Source organism: Myxocyprinus asiaticus, chromosome 2, assembly GCF_019703515.2.
Source record: "Myxocyprinus asiaticus isolate MX2 ecotype Aquarium Trade chromosome 2, UBuf_Myxa_2, whole genome shotgun sequence".
Taxonomy (NCBI): domain Eukaryota; kingdom Metazoa; phylum Chordata; class Actinopteri; order Cypriniformes; family Catostomidae; genus Myxocyprinus; species Myxocyprinus asiaticus.
The window spans coordinates 14478068-14496628 of record NC_059345.1 but is presented as its reverse complement, the minus strand read 5'-3'; the positions used below and the strand labels follow the sequence as shown (position 1 = coordinate 14496628).

General features: G+C 39.2%; 1 protein-coding gene across 1 annotated transcript in view; it reads left to right on the top strand.

Annotated features, from left to right (window-relative positions):
• LOC127450764 (elongation factor-like GTPase 1) overlaps positions 1 to 18561 on the top strand; it is a 174864-nt gene that overhangs the window by 51795 nt on the left and 104508 nt on the right. Inside the window, exons 13-15 of the mRNA XM_051715108.1 lie at positions 9112 to 9266; positions 9990 to 10156; positions 13431 to 13566. Of these exons, the coding sequence (XP_051571068.1) occupies positions 9112 to 9266; positions 9990 to 10156; positions 13431 to 13566 (458 nt within the window). The remainder of the gene's footprint in view (positions 1 to 9111; positions 9267 to 9989; positions 10157 to 13430; positions 13567 to 18561) is intronic.

Here is an 18561-nt window from a genome sequence, read left to right as displayed (position 1 = left end):
TAATATGCATATAGAATGTACTGTACACAATGGTTGTCTAGTATGGAAAACATCTGTGGTTTAACATCTTACATAGTAAAAAGTAATTTTTGTGAACAGATTTACAGATGTGTTTTACATGCACAGACTTGATTTACAATTTAGATTTCCATCCATCTATAATTGTTTTTTTTTCCCCCTTTGGGAGTATTAAAAAAACAATTGCACTAGTGGTTTTTAAAGACTTCGCCATAAGGTTCAGTACCCATTACTTCATGACCACTGTGGTCAAGATTGTTAAAGAGCTTCATGCCGTTTTTATTATTGTCAATAAGCGACTCATTTAGACTTCTGAAAAGGAAAACACGGCCATTCTCAAAAGGACTGAAATGAAACACTTGAGACTTGAGACATGACTGAAACACTAATGCAAGGGAAGTGAAAAAGGAAGACAGTTGGGAGAAAAAATATGAGGAGTGATTCAGACCTAACTCATTTTATTTATGGTTCTATTTTTCAACTGTCATAGCTGTTGCTCGGATAATGAAATAAAAAACAAAAACACTGCTTTCATAGTGGAGGTTTTCTTCTGGACTATATCCTGTTTTTATGTAATTTATGCAGCCCAGAAGTGTGATTAACATTTCAACATGCCAATTTTCTGTCACATCATCATAACCAGCTTTGTTTACGGCTCTGAATTTAAGGGTATATTTAGAAGCAGTTCTGTTACTGCCCCTCCAGTCTATGAGGAAGTCCTGTGGTGGTAACTGCCGTTTCAAAGGAGCAAGGCCCAGGGTCACTCGAAAACAGCCTTGTCATTCGCCGTCATCACGCCATTGTTTGGTTGGACTGCCCAATGCTGCTTGTGTGCGAATAGAAAGTGAGAACTGTGTTCATTCATAAGGCTTGTGTCATACTGCACACAAAAGTAGTACGTGTTTATTTCTGCACCTACCCAGGTTACAGCATTTACACTTCCAGCGAAAGCAGAGCACTGCTGTTGCACAAATCGACATACAACAATCCCCAGATCTAGACAGGTGGTGCTGGGGAGAAGGAGCATTTCAGAGGGAAAACTTGTAGAGTGCTGCAGTGAACCGGCTTACCTGCAAACAGCTGAGGCAATTTTAATGTTAGGCAAAGAGAGTGCACGCAAGATGATTGGCAACAGATCACGTGTCAAAGGACCTACACTGATGAGCCAAAACATAATAACTACCTGCCTAATATGCTGTTAGTCCTCCGCGTGCCGCCAAAACAGCGCCGACCCGCCGAGGCATGGACTCTACAAGACCCCTGAAGGTGTCCTGTGGTATCTGGCACCAAGACATTAGCAGCAGATCCTTCAAGTCCTGTAAGTTGTGAGGTGGTGCCACCATGAATTGGACTTGTTGGTCCAGCACATCCCACAGATGCTCAACCGGATTGAGATCCTGGGAATTTGGAGGCCAGTGCAACACCTTGAACTCTTCATCATGTTCCTCAAACCATTTCCGAACAATGTGTTCAGTGTGGCAGGGCGCATTATCCTGCTGAAAAAGGCCACTGCCATCAGGGAATATCATTGCCATGAAGGGGTCTACCTGGTCTGCAACGATGTTTAGTTAGGTGGCACGTGTCAACTTGATGCCCACATGAATGGCCGGACCCAGGATTTCCCAGAAGAACATTGCCCAGAGCATCACATCCTGGTGCCATCACTTCCCCAGGTAAACGGCGCACACGTTCATGGCTGTCCACGTGATGTAAAAGAAAATGGGATCATCGGACCAAGCGACCTTCTTCCACTGCTCCAAGGTCCAGTTCCCATGTAGGCGCTTTCGATGGTGGACAGGGGTCATCATGGTCACTCTGTCTGGTCTGCAGGTACACAGCCCATTATGAAGCAGGGCTCGATGCACTGTGTGTTGTGACACAACCCTCCCGTAACCATCATTAAAATTTTCTGTGACTTGTGCCACAGTAGACCTTCTGTTAGTTCGGACCAGACGGGTTGGCCTTCGCTGCCCTCGGCGCATTGTTTAGCCTTTGGCACCCAACACCCTGTCGGCAGTTTGTGGTTTGTCCCTCCTCGGACCACTGTTGGTAGGTGCTCACCACTGCTGACTGGGAGCACCCCACAAGCCTTGCCGTTTCAGAGATGCTCTGTCCCAGTAGTCTCGCATAAAAATGTGGCACTTGTCAAAGTCGCTCAGGTCTTTACTCCTGCCCATTTCTCCTGCATTCAACACGTTGACTATGAGAATTGATGTGGCCTTGTTAGGAGATGATCAGCGTTATTCGCTTCACCTTTGAGTGGTCATAATGTTTTGGCCTGTTGGTGTATAAGCTTGGGCCATCGAGTTTACCAGTCGATTGGCGATTACATGTTCCTGTAGTGTGAATCACCCCGGCACCAATTGAAATGAACTGGGCCTCACGCAAGATACCTAAGTATGTGGTGGTTTTTGATCACACTTAACTTAAGGTGTAATTGTTTGTGATTATTAATATCAGACTGCCCCTCCCTCCATCCACAGGGCACCAGATAAGGAGTTTCACCTTAACAGTATAAAAAAATATACAAATGGACCATTCAATACATTAAAAATATGTAAATTGGAGGGAGTTAGTCATCTGAATAATCTGAAGGATTCAAGATCAGCCTAACCCTTTAGAGCTCTTCTGTATCATCAACACAAGGAACACACAGTTGCAATAAAATGAGTTTTATTCACAAAAAGATAAAGAAGAATAACTAACAAAACCTACAAAATGGTACTAATATGCAAAAAGATAAAATAAATGAATAGTGCATAGGATGGAAAGATGTAAGTGGTTGAATTGGATGTAGCCAGTGTTGGGTAATGTTGCTTTTAAAAGTAACTTGTTAGAATATTGCATTACTCCTTAAGAAAGTAACTAAATTAATTAAAAAGTTACATTTTATGTAAAGTGTTACGTTACTTTTCATTACATTTTTCTCAGCGTCACTCTCTCTTCTGCAGTGCATTCAATACAAATACAAGAGATATGTAGAGATTACAGTTCATGCTAGCTACTGTACCATACTCATGTCAAAACAACATACTAAACGAACAGATATTTAGAAAGTCTACAATCAGTAGGTCTTCACGTCATATTTATAATAAAGACTCAATAACTGGAATATGCATGATTTGTTTTTCCATCAACATGCCAGTTATATGTCATCATGTGCTGTGCCATTCGACAATGCCAGAGTCAACTTGAGAGATGTTCTTCAAAAGTCAGGATAAAATTCAGTGGGGAATGCCAGTCTAGAATGTTCAAGGATTAAGTCTGATGAATAAATGATTATTTTTCACTTAAGTCATCTCAGTGCAAGCTTGTTTTGAGCTGATCCACGGTGCAAACAGTCGCCACTGGTTGATCGCATACAACTGCAAACGTGTTGATACAACTTGAATGAAATCGTTTTTAATGCTACCAAAATGTCTTCAAAAATTTGTTTCACAAATCAAATTACTTGTTTATTATAGAACAAAAATGTTGAATATTTTAAGAAATTAAGACATTTTCTCTGCGTACACAATCGATGTAGAACGTTGCTTGCGGCTGCTGATCCAGAGACAGCTTTTCTCATCCCATTCTCCCAGTTACAAGGAGCTCTAACACAGAGCATTTCAGCTACATAAGTCAGTGAATTTAGTGAGTATTTCACCCTGTGTATCATGTCATGGCCAGTGGAAGACTAGTCTTATAATCCCTCTGCCTAAATGCATTTACAGACTTTTTTTTTTTAAACGCATCATGTATTTACACGAATCAATCGCGTTACACACAACCGAATGTTGAATGTTAAATGCTTTAACACAGAGCAGTTCGGATGCAAACTGATCATAGAGAAGTAGTTACGGGCAGCTTTAAACAATGCAATTCAGATGCACAAACGATCAGCGATCATTCCACGTTGTATATATCTGTATAATCATGCCATGGCCATGGGAAGACTTCTCCGGCTTATGTCTGTGCTGTATTATACCATGAAAATGTGTGTTTACACACTTTTAAATGCAGCCTACATGAATCAGTCATGAGAATCAAAGTATCACTTACCCGAATGTTACATTTTTGACAAAATGTTGCCTTATGAGAACACATTTCTTAACTCTTGCCGTGATTGTCATGACAGTGGCAAAGTTTATGACGGCTGCTCATTTAAGCTCTGGATTCCACTGGAGCATTCAGATTTACATTACCAGCAATATTTTGCCATTTTTAAAAAACAAATCTCAGGCTGGGCTAAAAGAAGACTTGTTGTACTCTGCCCATCACTGATGAGCATGGCTCATACTCTCTAGAACTACAATACCCTTCATGCGCACACTACAATGCCCATCATGTACACACATACTACAACTTCATTAAACATCACTAGTAAACCTCCCACTCTAGAACTGCAATGCCCATCATGCCCCTCCTCGAAGTTTGCAAACTTTTACACCTGATTTATCACAATAAGGGGAAAGGAGAGGTGTACAAAATCAGCGCGTTACTTATTTAAAAAAAAAATAACTCCGATATTATGGTCTAAAATAAACAAATATTGTTTTACTTTACTCGTTACTTGAAAAAGTAATCTGATTACATAACCCATGTTACTTTTATCACATTACCCCCAACACTGGATGTAGCAATGGCAAAGTATGACAATTATCTTATGAAAGATAAATTGCTGTTTCTCTGTTAATTAATAAGGTGAAAAACTTATTCCTAATTAAACACATGATGCACAAAGATTATTTGCAAAACATTTGATACACAGGTTATGTAAAGAACATTAGAAGATTAGAAAATCATAAACTGATAGTATACACTAATGCCAAGGTCTCTGGAAAGAGGTTTAGTAGTGATATTTACTTTCTCCTTGACCGATCGATGAGTTCGGTGACAGCGATGTCTTCCACTGGGGCTCAGGGCCACATTACAGTGGGGAAGGAGCTGGATTCCGTTTCAACAGACTTGGACACGAAGGAGCTGAGGAATGCTGATCTCCTGGAAGCACCGAGAGGGTTCTTGAAATCTGGAACACGCAGATATACAGCCCTTATTTCGGTGCAAGTTTATATATTTGGAACATGCAGATGCACGAAACTTGAAGAAAAGATTTGCTTGTCAGAGCTAAACCTTGTCGCTGTAGTTGTCTCCCTGGTTCTTCCTGGGATTCTGAACTTGCCATTGCAATAGTCTCTTGTAGTGAGACTTGGTACTTGGTCGATCTTCAGCTGTCTCTCGGATGGACACTGAGAATGTTGGGTAATCTGTTATCCTCTCTCTCTGTGAAGCAGAGACTTGGCACGTTGGATGGTTTGTATTCTGTTACATCTCCAACTACTCAGGCCAGAGATTCAGAATGTTGATTATTATTCTGTTATTGCTCCCAAACTCGAACAGCCGGGAACTCAGAACATTGATTATTATTCTGTTATTGCTCCCGAACTCGAACAGCCGGAAACTCAGAAGGAGAAATGTTATAGAAGTGTATCCTGTTAACGACCCTCTGGATGGGGACTCAGGACAAAGGTGTGGCTGATTGTAAGGATGCTTTATACCTTCCTGATGAGGAGGAGATTTCAGTTTGGTGCTTCTTTTTCAGGGTTATGTTTAGCTGCTGACATCGGAGGGGGCCCACACAGTGTGGCTCACCCTCCCTTCTCTGTGTGGAACATTTGCATATTTTCAAGTACATAGTTAAAACAATGTCTTTTAAGTTAAATCTATGCATTGATGCATTTGTTTCAACTTTTGCCACATGGTAAGTTAATGCTGCTTCGAGAGGTCTTGAAGAATATTTATGGTCTTTATCTCAACTCTGGTCTTGAGGTTTGAGAGGTTGCTAAGAAACAACTCATGGACCAATGAGAAGTATTTTCCAACGAGTTGGAAGGTCCGGGGTCTTAATTTCTGAAGTATCTGGCAGTTGTCCGAGCAGCTTATCTGATGGCTGTACTTGGTATTTGTTTGTTTTGGTCCTGCCATGATCCAATCAAAATGGATCCACTCTTCTTTGCCTTGACAGTTAGAGAGGGGCTCTGTCATAAACTGGCTCCTGGAATGTCATCTGGTCTGACTGTTCACCACATTCCTATTAGCTAGCACCATGTGGAGTTTCACGACTGAACTTAGAATAATTTGTTTGAAAAAAAATATGTTTATTTGGCTTGTTGCAAGTTATAAACACACTGACTTGTACATAAACAACTGTCTATTCAGTAAGCCTGCCTTGATTTATTTTAAGCTGTTGATAGTCTACACTTTGGGTTTTGGGTTTCGTTCCATGTAGATAAACTCGATTTCACAATCATCAGTTTGTAATAATACTCAATGGCCAGCTACTGATACCCATTCATTCAGGGGTTGGCAACCTTTTTGACATGAAGTGCCATTTTTGATTTTCCTTGTTAATCACATACATACAGTGGGGTTCAAATGTCTGACACCTCTCAATAAATCAGACTGCGTGACTATGAGAAAGCATGACTGCAAGAGGTAGATTGGCCTGTATGCGGGAGGGACTTTCACTTTTCGAGGGACTTTATATAAATAAAATACATATGCATTTACACGCTGCTTGTGCGTGCAGTGTAACCCTCTTTAGTCAGCCATACAGCAAGCATTGCTTCAGTCGATATTGAGCCGAAACTTTTGTTACCAATTACAGCTCGTTTGGCAAGAATTTCATGTATGTTGTAAGGAAAGTCTAGTAATGGCTTCCAACCAAATAAAGCAACTGTGCCATATGACCTCAGCTGCAGAGCTATGTTTAGATATAAAGCAGTATAAGTCAGTAGTTGGCTGTCGTGTTATTCTTTTAGAGGCAGTGTTAGCAGTTAGAACACTCTTTATAAATTGTTTATAGTCTATAACCAGCGTTATTCTGTCATCTCCTTAGAAAGAGCCATCCTTCTGTTTAGGTATGACTCTTAAATATATGTGGCAGGAGTTTGAAGGCAAATGTGGTTTAAATCTTCTATTGAATCTCCTGGTTAGGAGCATTAAAGCAAATTATTACCATTTTCTTTGGAATAGTTGGAGCACTCGAAGATAAGGCAAGCTATGACTTGATTGGCAACTTTTTGGTATTTTGTTTGTAGTGTTGAGTTGACCTAATTAACTTCTGACCAGCGGTCTGACTTTGAGCAATCTGAGATTTGTATCACAATGTCAGACTATGAACTTCTAACAGTTGTGTTCTTTCTTGTGTTCTTTCTTTTTTTTTTAAAATGTCCTCAAATCTAGTCCCTTTTAGTTTTAGTTTAATTTAGGAAGTTTGCACACATAGTTTGTTAACAGCATTTAATACAGAACATATTGTGGTTTTTTCCCTTAGTTTGGTTCATGTAGACATATACTGTATGGCCATGGCAATCACACTCAGGTCTGCACCAAAGCAATCGGACCGAGACCACCTCTTCAAATTTTAAAGAAAACTCTGGAAAGGAGAATGCAATCCGTCCCATCGGACCAAAGAACCTACCAGTTTTATTTTAGTTTTAGTATACTATATTAAATACACTCTGTAACAATGTTTTTTTTTTTTTGTTTGTTTTTTTCTCTCTGAGTAGTAAGTGTTATTTCCTAATTCATATGCCTCAAAAGTATAGAAAATGGCTATTATTCCCCACAAACTTTGCTTTTGTGACCAGGACAGTGATATTTTGAAATTTACCTATTTCCAATGAGAAAACGGGCAAATTTGTGTCTTTTCATTCACATAGTCAGAAAAACAACAACACATGAATCCAAATTAACATGCATTTATACTAAAGTAATATTCAAAGCTGTGCTGCTCCATAATGGTAACAAGTACCCGTCTCTTTCCCTGGCTCACTCGGTGCACCTCAAAGTGGATTACAACAGCATCAAGACATTGCTGGACGCCTTGAATTATGATGAGTACAGCTGGGAGGTCATAGGAGACTTCAAAATGTTGGCAATCCTGATGGGTCTCCAAGGCGGTTTTACCAAGTTTCCCTGCTATCTTTGCCTTTGGGACAGCAGGGACACCAAGGCTCACTACCACAGGCGGGACTGGCCACAGCGGACCGAGTTTTCTGTGGGGAGGAACAACGTTAAGTGGGAGCCACTGGTGGACCCCCGGAAGGTGCTGATGCCACCACTGCACATCAAATTGAGCCTTATGAAACAGTTTGTCAGAGCTCTAGATAAGGAGTCGGCAGCCTTCAAGTACCTTCAAGACTTCTTCCCTAAGCTGTCTGAGGCAGAGGTCAAAGCCGGTGTCTTCGTCGGACCACAGATAGAGAAGGATTTTGGACTTTATGTGAACGAAAAGACACAAATTCACCCGTTTTCTCATTGGAAATAGGTACATTTCAAAATATCACTGTCCTGGTCACAAAAGCAAAGTTTGTGGGGAATAATAGCCATTTTCTATACTTTTGAGACATAAGCAATTAGGAAATAACACTTACTACCCAGGAACAAAAAATGTGTTACATAGTGATATCAAGCTTTGAAAAGTTAACATGAAATCAAAATAAACCCTATTTACTTTCTGTGCCTTCCTGGTTTTATTGTGCGCAATTCATCAGTGCACATTATTCAAAGTAAAAAAAAGTAAATTTTTGTAATCTCTTCCTCGAAATGTATTAACTTACTCTGCCTCTGAAACGACTTTCCTTTGTGGCTGATGTCACTAATCTTACTTATTTTTCAACCCCTTGCCTCCAACTTCCTGGCTCCATGCATACTTCCTAGATACATACATATACTTCCTAAGTCCTGTACTACATATTTTTCTTATTGAATATATTTTTTCACTTGTACTAACAGATGTACTTCCGATTACAGAAGAAAAATTGGTTACAAAATGCAAACAGCATTTCACATTTATTGTAATATGAAGTTTTTCAGCTGTGCATCTCACACTAGACATATTAGAGCATAATGCATATTACATTTGAGAGGTTGTCAAATTTATCAGCAAACAATTGACTCAGGCATCCTCTAATTGAGTGCACAGAAAACATTGTTGCCCCCCCAGTAATATCTGTAACTGTCCAGTTGTGATCTTGCCAATGGCCAATTGTGCAGGTTTCTGCAGTTAATAACAATGCATTAAGGTTTGTAATGTTTTTGTACCTTCAGGCCATTGACACAGGAGGAGATTGCCCAGAGAAGGGAACTGGCCAGGCAGCGGCACGGCGAGAGACAAGCAGCCAATCAGAGCACAGAAACCTCAGGGTCAGTGGATGCTGGAGGGACTTCTATCCTAGCAGCCCCAGCCACCAGTAGTGTCACAGGCAAGAATGAAACCCATTAAATTGTGTGTGAGTGAATGAAGTGGTTGAGGTGAGAATGTTTGTGTGTCACAGGCAATATTTCCTAAGGCAACAAATCACTCTTGTACCACTAACTTAAATGTACTAAAACGCTTTACCATGATTTTTTGGACATGGTACCAAGGTAATACCATGGTAATCTTTCAAGTACCTTGGAATACCATGTAAATACCGTGGTAAAAGTATATGTTAATTGTTCTGTTCTATGGTATATATCAAAATACAATGCAAGATATACCATGTAGGAGTGATGTACCATATAATAGATATAAACAATATATATTTTCTTTACAAAACTTCAAAATTATTAACTAATGTATTTATTTATTTGAATGGAGTTGGACTGGAGAGTGAAACAAAAGCAGCCATTAAATGCACACCATACATGGGAACATATTTAATATTGTTTAAAATGTATCCTAGGATCCACCTCTTGAAGTTGTTTGAGAGAATATGGGCAAAATATGTGTAGTATATGTGCATATGTGACACTAAATGAAAATAAATGTTTGATTTGTCACTACATAATTACCATACTTTCATTATGTTATTTCATTTGTTCTGTTATTACATGATATATTAGTCTACTTACTGTATGTATTCATCCATTTGTAATACTGTACATGAAAACTCATTGATAAAATCAGTCCTTCTAATGGTGTGTTCTGGTGTGTTTACCTGCAGATGCTCTGTGTGCACAGACGGAGGCTCTTTCGGTCAAAACAGCAGTCGAGGAGGAAGGCAAAGAGCAATTTGTGGCCTTTGCACGGGTTTACAGTGGTGTCATTAGAAAAGGCCAAAAGGTTTTTGTGCTCGGTCCCAAATTCGACCCATCGCTTGCGCTCAGAATGGTGAGCATTCTTCTATCTGTCTTTATAACCACTGAGGTTCTCTAACTGTTTCATGCTGTTTTATTTTTATACATCAGCAGTCACCAATAAGCCCATCCGGACTGCGAGACATCATGTTAACGGTTGCCCCATTTTAACGTTTCTACACTTAAAGTGAGCAGCGCCACCGAAAGCGGAGCTGTGTATGTGCTCTGGGCCGTAGAAGCGCTATATTCTCAAATAGTTTTCTCTAGCACCAAACACACTTCATTTATGCCCTGTCCCCACTCCGCACGTGTTGCCTTGCCTCTCATTCCTCTGCATTAATGTAAGTAGACATGAGACATCGAATACAGTAAGTAGAGTTGAAGATGTGGTTATTTTAATGATATACTGTATAGATGTACACTGGCATCTTTTACTAATACGTACTGCAGAACACGAGAATGAGGCAAAGTGAAACTATTTTCATATGTCTGATTTGACTTAGTTCAGCTAAGCCAGCTTTGTGATAGGACAAGTTATGAGAGTGCCTTTAGACAATTTTTTTTTTCTTCTCAATTAAGCCTCATTAATCAGCCTATTATGAGCCTTTCATAAAATTACATGTCATTACAATGTCATTATCTATGGTGGCAAGGAAAGACATCCAAAATTTTGAAATTTCTGGTTAGTAGCCTAGTAGAGTTCTCTGCTTATGATGAGGACATTTCCATTATTTGATAGTCAGACCATTTATACTTAACTAGAACAGTGTTTTTTTTTTAAGCTGTAGTGTTGTAAATTGTTTCTTTGTTGTTGGTAGATTCTCACTTTAAGGAAAATTTAAAAATGGTCTTTTACTCTTTTACTCTTTTTTTACTCTTAGGGGATCCCCCTGATCCTCCATACAGAATCTTTTCTCAGTTACAAAGCCTCCTATGCCCCATACATAGGTATATGAATATAAATAATAATAACAAATATTCTGAATGTAAAACTATTCAAACACAAATACTGGACTGCTTTTATTAAAGGTGCAGTGTGTAAGATTCAGAAACCCTTGTTATTAATGACACCTGTGACCGTTAAGTGAACTGCAGCCAGCTACCTGTTGCTCGCGCTCGTGCACACACTCCATAGGGACGCGTGCGAGTGAGCATCGGCGAAAACAATGATTTAATGTACAAAGAGGCTGAACGTGATTCACCGGCATCATGCTGACAGGTGAAGTAGCATAATTAAAATTACACAGTTATGATTGTTTTACTACAAACTTTGAGACTAAACTAAAACTACTTATCAGCTAACATAGCATACTGATACACACATACAGCTACATACTACTGAACTACACCAGACAGTTTACTGTTGCACTGCACTGTTATGTTGCACTATTGTATGTTTGGTATGTCGTATTTTGCACTACGATCAAGAAACCAGCGTATTTGCTTAAATTCATCCCGTATACCTGACTTTTAGTATAAAGAGAATATCGTTGAAATTATTTGAAAGTTACGAAGCAAGGTGGCTTGCAATTCATCAGTGTTAGCAGGCAAGATCAAGTTAGCTAAAATTACACAGATCAATCCTTATGGCACTATATTTAACATGTTTTGCAGTTATGTAAGCTTACCTGTCCAATAAGAAGAACGCCAATTCAGGGTCGGTTTTGATCACCAAAACCGAAAGAAGGTCCCTCCAGGAATCAAATGCTCTGCCGATGTTCACTCTAGTTTTCGCTCGACCACGATCACTTTCCCGCTTAGCCAGACGGGATTCAGTCGTTTTTTTTTTTTTTTTTAAGCTTACTCTGTGTTTGTGTAGGAGTCGGTGTTGTGCTGGGAGTCGGACGTTTGCTGGATTCCTTCTCTGAGATAACGTTACCTAGTGTTGCAGTTTGTAGTCGCTGTTGAATAGCGGAAGAGAAGCACTGAGGCAAGGCTCTCGGGAGCATGCATAAACGTCACATCCTTTGGATTTTCCTGGCAAAACCGACCCGCTCCCTTCGCATGAAAATCAGTCTACAGGCTTTAATAGGCAACCTAGGAAGTCCAGGAAGGGCTCATTTTTTAAGTTGCGTTACAAGCCGTTCACACATTGGCAAAAATATATTACATGAAAATTGTTACATACTGCACCTTTAAGCTTCAAAACAAACAGTTGGTTTTATCTTTTAATATTCATATCCAAGTGCACTCAGTCGATGAACCCATGATGTATACTGGACAAAGCAGTTTTGAAGAGACTTTTTAGAATGTTTAGGATTTTTATTTTATTTTTTACATACTACTTTTGCTTCCAACTTGGAAATTTATAACTATTTTTTTAAGTACATTTCTTATATCATTTCATAGCTATACTGACTACTGACATCGTTTAAGTTATTATTGTCCGGACCTTTGCTGGGAAGGAAATGTAGAGACCGGACCTCTAGAAACTTTAATTGAATACCCCTGTTATACGCAATCAACCCGTTCACATGAACTCTCGAGTCATTATCCAAGAATTGATGCAATTCACAATATAGTCATCACACAGTTAATAATCCTTAACCCTGATGAACTTGAACTCTGGAAAATTAACTGCTGTGCTCGGGTTCATTTCCAATTAATTCCCTCCCATTTGAAGCTGTCTGGAGCTAATTATTACATTATTATCTCCAAACTATTAAAAGACACATACAATTGAGACTCTCATTGAAGACTTGAAGATCTGCATAAAACTTAGCCATCATCGGTTCTTAAAGGTATCGTTAACCCAGAAATGAAAATTCTGTCATTGTTTTCTCACACTGATGTTGTTCTAAAACTTGTATACTTGAGTAAAAATAAGATTGAACCCATTTCAAATAATTATAATTGTAATTATAAAGGCCTCAATAAGACTTTTGTTTTTAAAACATATTCCTGACAGCTCAAAAAAATTGGTAACATATAAAGGTAAAACAATTCAGTAATATTAATAAATATTAAAGCAATTATATTATTACTTTGAGGTGAACTTTTATACAAGATACAGTGGGTTATTATAATTTATTTATTTTGTTTTCAAGTTTTACGATTGCCTAAACCACTCTGCCCAAACACGCTGTCATCTTGTATTCATATTCAGTTTTATAATCAAGTCTGATCTGACCATAAACATATTAATGGTCATATTATTGCTGGCACACATAAATGTTTTATATACCAAAAGATGGCAGGTAGCTTATTAGTCTTTGAGTTATGAAGGAAACTGTGAAAATGTAACAAATGCCTCTGGCCTCCCCTGCAAATGCTGATGTGGGATTTTTGTTGATCTTTCTCTCCTTTAGCTGTCTGGGGGTTGTTCAGCAACTGATGCTTTGCCCACCATCCCCCACATGGCCTGCTGTACAGTGGACAGTCTTTACCTACTGATGGGCCGTGAGCTGGAAGAACTGGATGAAGTTCCCTCAGGAAATGTTCTCGGTATGTTTTTGCTTTCCTCAATATTCCACATCAAAATTCCCAGAGTTTGACTCTGTCTTGATCTTTACTAACATTCAAACTCATACAAAGTCAGTGGGTGAAAGGGATGAGTCAGTAGATTGTATAACCTCACAGGACATCTTTTTTGGCTGTATTTTATCTTCTGCTTTGGTTCATATTACACTGTGTATCTGGATGCTCATCCGGGCAATCTATGTTTTCTATATAGCTGTACTAGTATTTTGTCTTGTGTATCATTTTAGGGTTATAGTCACCTTCCAGGGTTTATTTTGTGATAATGACCTGCTGGCTGTATATTATCCCTTACTTAATATTCATGTTGGCAAAAAAAAAAAAAAAACATTCCACAGAATAACAAAAGATGGTGTCGAAAGAATGTGGACTAATACTAAAGTGGACCAAAAATAGAACATCTGTAATATTTTAATGTTTAAAATATTACTATTCATGTCATGAATACTCAGGGACAATCCACGTGGAGTATGCTAAGTGGCTTGCACGGGCGCAATGGTGATGTGAGGATCAAACCAGTAACCTTCTGGCATGAGTAACAGCCCTGAGTAACCACAACAGCATGCTAAATTGCCCCCCTGATATGTTGCAAAGAGGAATGGTCTAGCTACTGGTTTTAAATCCCTTTGTCTTTTTGTCTTGTTAACTTTTTTATCTGTTAAGCAGTGCCAGTACCAAACGTGGCACCACCAAACAACCAAGAATGGATTTTTACAGAGAAGAACAAACATTTTAAAGAAGTAATTTAGACTTTGGATATTGTTGCCCAGGTAACATGGGTTGAATTAGGACATTTTGCCAGATAATTTTTCATCATCTCTGCTTCGTCTGTGTTTACATTTGCAAATGTTTCAACACAGAGTCATGCAAAGTAGGACTAAAATAGCCTAAAGTCATCAGTTCAAAAAAGTTCATAAAGATGACTTGGTTCAACAATTTGTGAACCCCCCACACCATCCTTCTTCATAGCTTGCCTTTAGCCTCAACAAAAACAAATGATTTCTTATGCACACCATTGTTCAGAATGTTGTTGACTTTGACTTTGCCATGACTTATACAGTCATGTTGCCATTACTTTCTAGTTAGCAATTATGCTCCAGACACATTGAGCCATGCCCCAGTCCCAAAGTACTTCTCTACTGTCATTGTCTAATACAAAGGTAACAAAAGCCCCTAAAATAAAATAGAGAATGCATCTGTTTTTAATGCAACATCATTTCAGAAGTGATTCATTTAAAGTCCGACCTCATATCAATCAGCTTCCCTCTCTTTCTTTATCTCTGGCTTCGAAGTAATACCTTATAAACTGTCAGTTAACACATTCCTAAACAACAAAGTCAGACTAGAGCATAAGAATGATTGCATATACTATCTGCTGTGGTCGTCAACTCAGTGGTAAAACAGACGGTCTGGCTTGTCATCCAACAGTGGAAGATCTGTGTGATACTTGTCCAGGACTCCCATAGTTCTGAGTCAGCAGCAATTACATTTAATTTATGATTCCCAGCATTCCTAACGGCATAGATGTGTGTGTGAGTAATCCACTGATGTCACTCCATTTCTCATTTCTCATTTCTAATTCCAAAACCTCAGTCACCTTTTTAAACCACATTAAACTCACACTGTTGTTTGTCTGTTGAAATCTGATTAAATCTGATTTAATCAGATATCGATCACAATTATTTTTTCTCATGATAGTGCATTGATACTTTAGACCCTTGAATCGATTGTTATTTTATGTGTAAATATATTGTGTGTTAATGATTAGCCCTCCGCGTGTCAATGATGCCGAAATCGATGTTTGTATTTTATTCAAGTTCATCACTGAGAAGGTTTGTTAGCATACTTAGCACCAAACAGCACAAGCAGCCACATGAATGGACACGGAGTGGCCATATAACACTTTTCCTTGATCAGAATAATATCGTACTAGAGATCGCTAAGTTTGTTCAAAGGGGAAAGCGAGAGCTAGAAAGTGCGCACTCGCATGCATGGTTGCCAGATTGCACTAAAGTATAATATTATGCAGAATATTTCCAATTTGCACAAGTATAAATCTCTAATGGGGGGTGGGGGGTTGCATCTCTTATCTGGCAACCCTGAGCATGTTAAATGCTTGTGGAGGTGTGTTAGGTCCCAATGCAAAGTGTTGGAAACTCTCAGAGAAGACCAGGAGACTCAGGTAAAGCTTCAGCTGGATTCTTTATTGTAGAAGTTAGAAGAATCAGTCTACACGTCAGAAGGTGCTGTCTTTCACGGCAGTCAACAAGTCTGACTGAAAGGAGCTATACATTGTAGTTTTATATACATTTTAGGGGGCAGTCTTCCAAGTGGAGGCAAAGCACTCAAGCAATGAATTTAAACAAAGCTTACGGCCTCCCGTCATCACCAGAGCCTTGAGGAACCGAGTCGGAGTTAAAGGACAGATGAACACACATTCTACGTCCTCATACAATCCAAGTAAGAGGTTTACATCTGGGCAGAGATAGAATATTATAGTGTGTTATTCTTGTGTATCAAGGTTATTGCTTGTACAGTTTACGGACCACCAAGTCCGCTCATTGCGATTAATACTCAGGGTATTAATTATCACGAATTTGATTTACTGTATTGTAGTCCAACCACACTGGACTGTTGTGCATTTCCGCCATCACGGGCGAGACCGGCAAACTGAGTTTATCCATTAAAGAATCAAAGACCGCGGAACGGTTTACAAGCCGTCCACCGCGTCTCTGAGTGATAAACTAACAGCTCCTTTCTCTCCCACGATCGCGAAACCGGCTTTGGGGCCGTCACTTAATTCTCTCTCTCTCTCGTACTAACCACACACACGCACGTGACCCCTCACAAACATTCTCGCACACATTTTGGCTAGTAGATAGCTTCGTGATAAAGCTCAGCTTTGTCCCTAAGCTATCGTACAAACGGGTACACGCGGTAACTGGTAGACGCCATTGACTGGTTTCTCTCAGCCCACATTCGCGGCCATATTCTCTGGCCGGAAGTCTCGCGTGACATTCTCTCCACGAGAGTCACGTCCGCCATTTTGTGCGCATCCCTCCTTACACACACACACACACACACACACAGTCACTCTCACACACACACACACACACACACACCCTCATGTGTTATAGGATTATTTTGATTTCCATATCTAATCATATCACTGTTTAGTTTGTAGTTACACTAAGTAACACTGATCTAAACAACCAGTAAAGCCCTACAATGTAATCAGTGTTCCAGCTGTATAGACTGCAATGTGACTGCAACAAAGAACCTTTGAATTATTTATTACTAGTCATTTAGCAGAGAGGTTTTTTTCAAAACAACTTGCACACTAATTGTATAGACAGAGACACTTGGGGTTAAGTTCCTTTCTCAAGTGCTCAATGTGTATATGGGATTTTTTTTTTTATGTTTGTTGACTTAATGCCTGAATATCTTGTGATTGCATTGTTTATGTTCTGGTTGTGGTAATTCAGGCCTCATTTTACAAGAATTAACTTTACAAACAGATATTCTAGGAGGAATTACTCTTGTAAAAAAAACACAAAAAAAAACAACAAAAAAAACACTGTCCTTCGTATGAGATGTTAAACTGAGGTTCTGACTCTCTGTGGTCATTAAAAATCCCAGGTCACTTCTAGTAAAAAGTAGGGATATAACCTGTTGTCCTGGTAAAATTCTCCCATTAGTCCTTATCAATCATGGCCTCCTAATAATCCCCAACCTTGAACTGGCTCTGTCACTCTACTTCCTCTTCTCCACCAATAGCTGGTGTGTGGTGAGCGTAGTGGCACAGTATGGCTGCTGTCGCATCATCCAGGTGGAGACTGTACACTGGTGGTGGTTGAGGAGAGTCGTCTGCTCTCTATGTAAAGCGCATTGAGTGTAGTGTCAGATAAGCGCTATACTGTGTAAGTTTAAAAGGGCAACGCCTGTATTAAGCTTTATTGGTTGTCACAAATTATTCATGCATTAAATGGCTCACATTCTCAATATAGTTAGTGCCATGTACATTGCATAGAAGGTTGTTATCAATACTGTTTAAAGTCTTAGTTGCATGACAAAGGCATGAAATTTGTCAGATCACTCCACACAGCAACACATTGACCAACTGCCCAGTCCTTGTTAATTTAAGAGATTTTAATAAATTATGAAGGATAGGCGCATTGATGTATCAACATTTTCGTCTAATGCAAGCTCTGGAGTGCAGCACAGGCAATAAATCAAGAAATCGCGGTACTGTGCCGTTGAGTGGGCATTACTGAGCGTTGTTTCATAATTCAGTTTGAGCGTCAGGCCTCCAAACAGCCTTAACCAGATTTGAATTGTCTTTGCAAGCGCTCACATGTCAGAAGAGTGAGTTGGGGGAAAATCAATGCAGAAGCATTAGGCGGTAATGCATGCTTTCATAACAGCAAAGAGGTCAGGGAGTGACAGAGGCAGAGAGACAGCTCTGTGCCCAGAGCCCGTCCCTTATGAGACAGTGGAAGAGATGCCTAAGTATGCTGAATAAACTGTTTTTTGTGTGCCTTGCTGCTACTCTTCAACATGTTTGGCGTGACATACATTTTTAGGGTAGGGATGGGAATAATAATGAATTCAACGATTTTGGTCCCAAATTCAATTCCACTTAATAATTATGGTTCCTGAATTATTCTTTTAGTCTTTTGAGGTAGCACTATACAAAACATAATGTTGTTGGTAACATATTTTAATTATTATTTGGTAACACTTTACAGTAAGGTTCCATTCGTTAACATTAGTTAATGCATTAGGTATCATGAACTAACAATGAACAATATATTTTTTTACAGCATTTAATAATCTTTGTTAATGTTAGTTAATATAAATACTGTGGCAAGAAAACGTATGTGAACCCTTTGGAATTAGCTGGTTTTCTGCATTAATTGGTCATAAAATGTGATCTCATCTTTATCAAAGTCACAAGTATAA